The 7,572-nt window shown below is 59.1% G+C and overlaps 1 protein-coding gene across 8 annotated transcripts in view; it reads right to left on the bottom strand.

Annotated features, from left to right (window-relative positions):
- Positions 1-7,572, bottom strand: part of LOC102257066 (saoe class I histocompatibility antigen, A alpha chain-like) — a 60,354-nt gene that overhangs the window by 42,056 nt on the left and 10,726 nt on the right. The window contains exons 1-2 of one of the 8 annotated variants that reach the window (XM_014530970.1): positions 5,678-5,772; positions 5,280-5,564 (exon numbers count right to left, since the gene is read on the bottom strand). The exons of 6 other annotated variants lie outside the window; for them this stretch is intronic. In XM_014530970.1, the coding sequence (XP_014386456.1) occupies positions 5,280-5,564; positions 5,678-5,750 (358 nt within the window). In that variant the 5' untranslated portion in view covers positions 5,751-5,772. Of the gene's footprint in view, positions 1-5,279; positions 5,565-5,677; positions 5,773-7,572 lie in introns of those variants that run through there. One more of the 8 variants, XM_014530969.1, reaches the window with a different exon arrangement.

The raw sequence follows: 7,572 nt of genomic DNA, 5'->3' as shown, positions 1-7,572 counted from the left end.
CATCCCCCCCCCCCCCAGTCCAGCAGAGCCAGCAGAAGCAGCTCAGACACGGGGGTAGGGGGCAGCTCCTGTCCTGCCCCATGGGATGACCCACCCCAGTTCCATTTCCCCTCCTGGAACCACCCTCCTCTCCTGATTTCTGCCCTGAGGTCGGACATAAGGAAGATCTCACCTGGCTGGTCTTTGCTCTCGAGCTCTGGGCAGGGATGTGTCATTGAGGACGAGCTGGGGGCCCTGAGCCTATAGTTATAGGGACAAGGTTCCTGGACCTAGGAGGAGGGTGGGGGGGCTCAGGACCCGCATTCTTGGTGTCCCGGGACCATCTGAGTCACTTTGGTCCCTGGAGATTTTATAACCTGGAAGCAGACAGCCAATAGGAGTGAGCGATAAGGCTGCGTCATGAGTATCCGGGAAGGAGGAATCAGCAGGGATGTGAGATGGAGAAGAATGGATTCTGGCGCCCCCACCGGGTTTGTAGGAAGCCATCCCCAGGCCTGTGGGATAATGTCCTATATCTTGTACATTTAGACCTTCCTTCCTGAGGGCTGTCCTCCTGGTCCTCACCAGCAGCTGAACGACGGGCAGGAAAAGGTGTCTGTTTCCTAGAATGGGTCTAAGTTCTCAGTCAAAGCTGTTCTCTGGGGTCCTGCAGGGGGCGCTCTCTGCCCACTGTGTCCCTGAAGGAGCATCAGGCTGGTGCTCTGAGCTCCACTTCACCCAGAACGTGAAGGCGGCCCAGCAAAGCTGTGGAAGCTTCTATGAGTGAGTAACAAGGTCACTCAGGCACAGCCTCAGGCGGCCATGGGCGGGCTCAGTGAGTAGCGTCCATCAGAGGCAGGGTCTTCATGCTCCTGTAGTACCCTGACAACATTACCGAGTACAAGCAGGGAGACGCCAGTTTTTAAAAAAATCCCAGAGTCACCAAATGTCCTTTCCCTTCAGGAGCAGTGGGTGCAGCTTATGAAACTGCAGTGCAGGCGGCACGGGAAGGGGACAGTGAGTCCCCATAACCCTCAGCTCCTGCATCTCCAGGTCTGTTCCTCCACTCACCTCCCCCGTCGCTGCCTCAGGACACTGGCACCCCGGCATTGAGTTCTCAGGACCCCGTTCCCTCATCTGTGACACGGGACGGTGACAGGACCGTGGGGAGGAGCCCAGGGCAGGGGGCGGGAGCTCAGGCCTCTGGACCACACAGCTCTGACCTGGAGTCAAGGTCACTCAGGAGTGAGCTCAGTGCCGCCTGGGGATGTTGCTTCCCACTCTGCGCCTCTGCTTCCTCCTGGGAGAGAGGAACGTGGACATGAATACAGAGCAGAGGTCAGGGGGGCTGTGAGCACCATGTGCCCTTCATGCTCACTGTGCTCACGCGGCTGGGACATGTGAGCCCTCACACAGAGTTCATAGGAGGAGCAGAGGCCACGGTGATGGGAGATGTGACTGGTTTCCTTGTGGGCTCATCTGTGGCGACCTGGGATGAGAGGATAAAACATTACAATGTCCAACGGGAAGAACAGACCCGGCAGGTTGCACCAGGCAAACTATTTGACAAAGAGAGATGATCTCTCCAGCAATTCCTCTCTCTCCCATTGCTGCCTCACACGCACAAAGCAACACTCACACCCAAGCAATAGGGAACACACAGAGAGAAATGAGCCCCCAATCTCCCAGGGATCCGGAGACAATTGCAGCCCAAGGCAGGATTTCAGGAGGAAACACACATGGTCCTGACATCACCGGGCCAGTGTAGCTCAGTGGTTGGGCATCCACCCATGCACCAAGGGACGGCCAGTTCCATTCCCAGTCGGGCACATGCCTGGGTTGCAGCTCAGTCTCCAGTGGGGTGCGTTACGGAGGCAGCAGGTGTGTCTTATCAATGTTTCTATCTCTCTCTCCCTCTCCTTCCGCTCTCTTTAAAAATCACTGAAACATATATTTTAATGTGTTCTTTATATCATGTTTTTATACCACAGATGAAGATTCTGGGTGAATATCTGTCTGTGCATGTGTGTGTGTGAATGGACCTTATTTTATGTCAGAATTTTAAAGTAATCACCCTAATTCTACACATCAATTTTACTATGGTTTTCACACCCAAGCCTCAAGCTCGTGAGGTCTGAGAAGATAAGCAGACCCCTGTGCACATGGCTGAGCAGCTCAGTGGCCCTGGCCGTCCTACCCTTGGCTCAGATCCCAAAGGGAGCCCCGTGCTCGGGTCCCTCACTGTCGGGAACTCAAGGACACAGAGAGGTGCATGAAGCCCAGCATTGGTGGGAATCCCACCCTGGGACACCCCCCCCAGTACATGCCCCCCCCCCTCAGCCCAGCAGAGCCAGCAGAAGCAGCTCAGACACAGGGGGGGGGGGCAGCGCCTGTCCTGCCCCATGGGACGATCCACCCCAGTTCCATGTCCCCTCCTGGAACCACCCTCCTCCCCTGATTTCTGCCCTGAGGTTGGACATAAGGAAGATCTCACCTGGCTGGTCTTTGCTCTTGAGCTCTGGGCAGGGATGTGTCATTGAGGACAAGCCGGGGGCCCTGAGCCTACAGTTGTAGGGACAGGGTTCCTGGACCATATCTTCCCACAGAGATGCCATTATCATGTCACCTGAGGCGTAGGGGACACTGTCTGCATGGAGAGCCTGGGACATCTCCAAAGAGGAGCGACTTTATCCCCACTCAAATCTCTCCCGGAGGCAAGAGCAGGAGGAGCCTGAAAATGCATCTCTCCAACCACAGAGTCCTGTGTGCAGGGACCCCTGGGCCTGTGGGACAATGACCCTGTTGCTGTCAGATGGGGGACAGCCAGATATTGAGAACATAACTCACACATGAAAACAGTAACAGGCATAATATCTACAAAACCAAAGAAACAACAAACACCCAGAGGATGGGTGCTGGGTCCCATTCAGGCCTGAGCCCAGGCTGACCAACCCCAGGAAGCCCTCGCTGTCCAGGGTCCTGGAGATGCTCTGCAAAAGGACAGGTGTCAAGGCCTCAGTGATGTTTGAGCTCCAGTTACCACAGGTCCTGGTGGGACAAGGTTCTACTGAAGGGACAAGGTCAGAGGAGCAGAGAGGTGACCCAGCCGAGGAGTGACCACGTCAAAGCCCACGATGCTCAGAGCACCACCTGAGCACAGGCACCGACCACACTCGGTCTTCAAAACATCTCCTGTCCACACCTGGGACAGCTCTGCACAACAAACACATGAGTTCTGGAAAGTTCTTGGTATTTATATTTATTTCCCCTCAAAATTTAGAATCTTCTCCTTGAATTTACCCACAAACCCTTCATGGCAAGAAATGAACAAAGTCACCTCCACAACCTAATTTCAATGCGGAAGGAACAGCTTGCAGCTCAGAGTAGGAGGAAGTAAAGACAGAGATAGTGAGGGCCCAGCCGGCCTCTGCTGGACCAGAAAGTGTGGGGAGCAGGGCGGATGAATTTACCCACAAACCCTTCATGGCAAGAAATGAACAAAGTCACCTCCACAACCTAATTTCAATGCGGAAGGAACAGCTTGCAGCTCAGAATACAAAGAAGTAAAGACAGCGATAGTGAGGGCCCAGCCCACCTCTGCTGGACCAGAAAGTGTGGGGAGAGGGCAGGGCCAGCCCCCATCAGAGGTTCTTGAGTCAGGAGGTGGAAGCGTGAACACATCTTCCAGCACTCAGTCGCCACAAGGCAGCTGCCTCACGCTGTGGAGGACAATCATCATGAACAGACTCAGGTCAGTCAGTATAACTGGTGACATTCTCAAAACTTTACTTCATGCTCACAGTGTCCCACAGACTCCCCACCACCCAGTCCTCCCCTCTGCCCACCCCTCCCCACGGCAGGGTCTCACCTCTAGAAGCCGAGAGAGACACATCAGAGCCCTGGGCACTGTCACTGCCTGAGGGGGACACACCAGGACAGGACGGGGTCAGAGCCCCAGGGCAGGAGACTAGGAGGAACTATGGGGGGGGGCATGGCTCCCATCTGCACTGTCACAGGGTTTCAGGGGTCACCCCCCATACTCACTGGCAGCCTGAGAGTAGCTCCCTCCTTTCCCACCTGCGGGAAGAAAACAACCCATGAGAGACCAGGGAGGAGGCAGGGCCATGAGGTCCTAAAGGAAGCCCTAGCCCTGGGCCCCAGAGAAGTTTCCAGAACCCTGTAGACTCAGGAAAGGATCAGGAAACCTGAGGGAAATGCATGTGTGGGGACTGGACCCACCGCCCTCTTGGAGGTCTGTGCTCAGCAAGGACCTGCCCTCTGACCTGGGACTGCTGGGAACGGGGTCCCCACCACCAACTCCCACGGGCCTCACTAAAGAGTAAGTGTGAGCACAGGGAGCCCCACACTGGCCATCACACCATGGGGATAATGCTTCCCATGAATGAGGCGGGGCACACGTCTACCTGGGCTTGAACCCCCAGGGGGACAAGACACTCAGACCCCACCCCTGCCCACCTGAGCGCCTCCTCCACCACATCACAGCTCCAGCCACAGCTCCCAGCAGAACCAAGACCCCGGCGATGCCCATGATGATGATGTGGAGGCCACGTGACTCAGAAAAGCTGGGGTCAGGCCTCAGACACAGTGGGTGTGGGCAACGCACAAGGCCTGAGAGAGAAGGACCCTGTGATTCCCAGAGCTCCTGCAGGGCCCATGGGGACCGCTGATGGGTTACTGACCTGACATCCAGGGGTGTCTCTCTCTGACCCAAGGAGGGGTGTCTGACACTGACCCCCTGTTCTGTCTCCTTGTAGGAGCCCCAGCCCCGGGGAGAGGGGGCGGCCCCAGGGCCCCTGGTACCTGTGCGCTGCAGGGTCTCCTTCCCTTTTTCCAGGTAAATGAGGAGCCACTTCCTGCAGGTGTCTTCCAGGTAGATCCTGTAATGCTCTGCCACACCGGCCGCCTCCCACTTGCGCCGGGTGATCTGAGCCGCTGCATCAGCAGCAGTCCAGGAGGTCAGGTCCTCTTTCAGGGCTATGTAGTCGGCGCCATAGTAGGCGAGTTGATAGTACCCGCGTAGGAGGCGGCCGTGGGGTCCCAAGTCGCAGCCAGACATCCTCTGGATGGTGTGAGACCCCGACCCCGCCCCGCGGTCAGCTCCACCTCGCCTGCCCCGCGGGGACTGAATCTAAACTGACAGTGAAATTGGGTCAAAGTCCCTGCGGGCTCCTCCCTGGCGGGTTTCGCTGCCTCGGGGTGACGCTCAGACCCGGACCCTCGGGGCGACCCCGGCCCATCCTTTGGGAGCGGGGTTGTGACGGGCCCGGCGCGAGGCTTACCGTCCTCGCTCTGGTTGTAGTAGCCGCGCAGGGTCTGCAGGCTTCCTCGGGAAGCCTGTGCGGTTTCCTGGTTGATCTGCGTGTTCCGGTCCCAATACTGCGGGTCCTCCCGCTCCACCCACGGCAGCTGCATCCACTGCGCCCGTGGTTCCGCCCTCGCATTCGGAGCGTCGCTGTCGAACCGCACGAACTGCGTGTCGTCCACGTAGCCAACAGAGATGAAGCGGGGTTCCCCGCGGCCCGGCCTGGACACGATGGTGTCGAAATACCGCAGGGAGTGGGGGCCTGGGGGGCGGACGGGTGGCAGGGCCCGGACTGACAAGGGCCTACCTGGCCCCGCGCCCCTGCCAGTCCCTTCACGCCTCCCACACAGCCGCCTCCTCAGACCCCGAACTCACCAGCCCAGCTGGGGGTCAGGACCAGCGCCCCGGAGAGCAGCAGGAGGAGGGTGGGGGGCCTCAGGACCCGCATCCTTGGTGTCCTGGGACCATCTGAGTCACAGTGGGTCCCTGGAGATATTATAACCAGGAAGCCGACAGCCAATGGGAGTGAGCAATGAGGCTGCATCAAGAGTATCAGAGGCCCTGGATAGACTGTCGGCCTGCAGACTCAAGGGTCCCAGGTTCGATTCCGGTCAAGGGCATGTACCTTGGTTGCGGGCATATCCCCAGTAGTGGGTGTGCAGGAGCCAGCTGACTCGTGCTGCACATGGCACGTGTATCTCTGCTCCTCTCCAGGGGGCACCCCCACGGCCGCCCACTTCTGGAAGGTGCCGTCCCCCGCAGGCCTGGTCTCCACCAGCTCCATGTCCTGGGTCTGGTCCTCCCCATCACGCAGCCAGGTCAGGCTGATGTCTGCAGGGTAGAAGCCCAGAGCCCAGCACCTCAGGGTGACCTCACGGGCAGAGACGGGGTGGTGGGTCACCTGTGCCTTTGGAGGGTCTGAGGGGAGGGGAGAAAATGCAGGAACTTTGCATCCACCATGGGTCACTCCAGCAGCGCCCATGTGACCATCCTGAGAATGGACAGACACATGGGGTGGGGAGGGAGCACACAGCTCACACACCAGCCTGCACAGAGGCACCTGGAAGGCCCTCCTAGTCTTTAGAAAGTTCTAGAATCAGAGAGACACAGCCAGGGCAGGAGGCAGGTGTCTGAGTGAGAAAAGGGATTTGTGGTCCTGACTTGGGTGGAGGCCACGTGACTCAGAAAAGCTGGGGTCAGGCCTCAGACACAGTGGGTGTGGGCAGCGCACAAGGCCTGAGAGACAAGGTCCCCAGGGGTCCCAGAGCCCCTGCAGGGCCCATGGGAACTGCTGATGGGTTATTTCAGGGTGGTCTTTCTGCACCCCAGGAGAGCCTGCACCCCTAACTGTCCCTGAGAGGAGGGGGGTCCCTCTTGTACCTGACATGACATCCAGGGGACCCCCTCCCTGACCCAAGGAAGGGTGTCTGACACTGACCCCCTGTCCTGTCTCCTTGTAGCAGCCCCAGCCCCGGGGAGAGGTGGCGGCCTCAGGGCCCCTGGTACCTGTGCGCTGCAGGGTCTCCTTCCCTTTTTCCAGGTAAATGAGGAGCCACTTCCTGCAGGTGTCTTCCAGGTAGATCCTGTAATGCTCTGCCACACCGGCCGCCTCCCACTTGCGCCGGGTGATCTGAGCCGCTGCATCAGCAGCAGTCCAGGAGGTCAGGTCCTCTTTCAGGGCTATGTAGTCGGCGCCATAGTAGGCGAGTTGATAGTACCCGCGTAGGAGGCGGCCGTGGGGTCCCAAGTCGCAGCCAGACATCCTCTGGATGGTGTGAGACCCCGACCCCGCCCCGCGGTCAGCTCCACCTCGCCTGCCCCGCGGGGACTGAATCTAAACTGACAGTGAAATTGGGTCAAAGTCCCTGCGGGCTCCTCCCTGGCGGGTTTCGCTGCCTCGGGGTGACGCTCAGACCCGGACCCTCGGGGCGACCCCGGCCCATCCTTTGGGAGCGGGGTTGTGACGGGCCCGGCGCGAGGCTTACCGTCCTCGCTCTGGTTGTAGTAGCCGCGCAGGGTCTGCAGGCTTCCTCGGGAAGCCTGTGCGGTTTCCTGGTTGATCTGCGTGTTCCGGTCCCAATACTGCGGGTCCTCCCGCTCCACCCACGGCAGCTGCATCCACTGCGCCCGTGGTTCCGCCCTCGCATTCGGAGCGTCGCTGTCGAACCGCACGAACTGCGTGTCGTCCACGTAGCCAACAGAGATGAAGCGGGGTTCCCCGCGGCCCGGCCTGGACACGATGGTGTCGAAATACCTCAGGGAGTGGGGGC

The sequence above is a fragment of the Myotis brandtii genome, unplaced genomic scaffold (assembly GCF_000412655.1).
Source record: "Myotis brandtii unplaced genomic scaffold, ASM41265v1 scaffold785, whole genome shotgun sequence".
NCBI lineage: Eukaryota > Metazoa > Chordata > Mammalia > Chiroptera > Vespertilionidae > Myotis > Myotis brandtii.
This window is presented reverse-complemented; position numbering and strand designations above follow the sequence as displayed.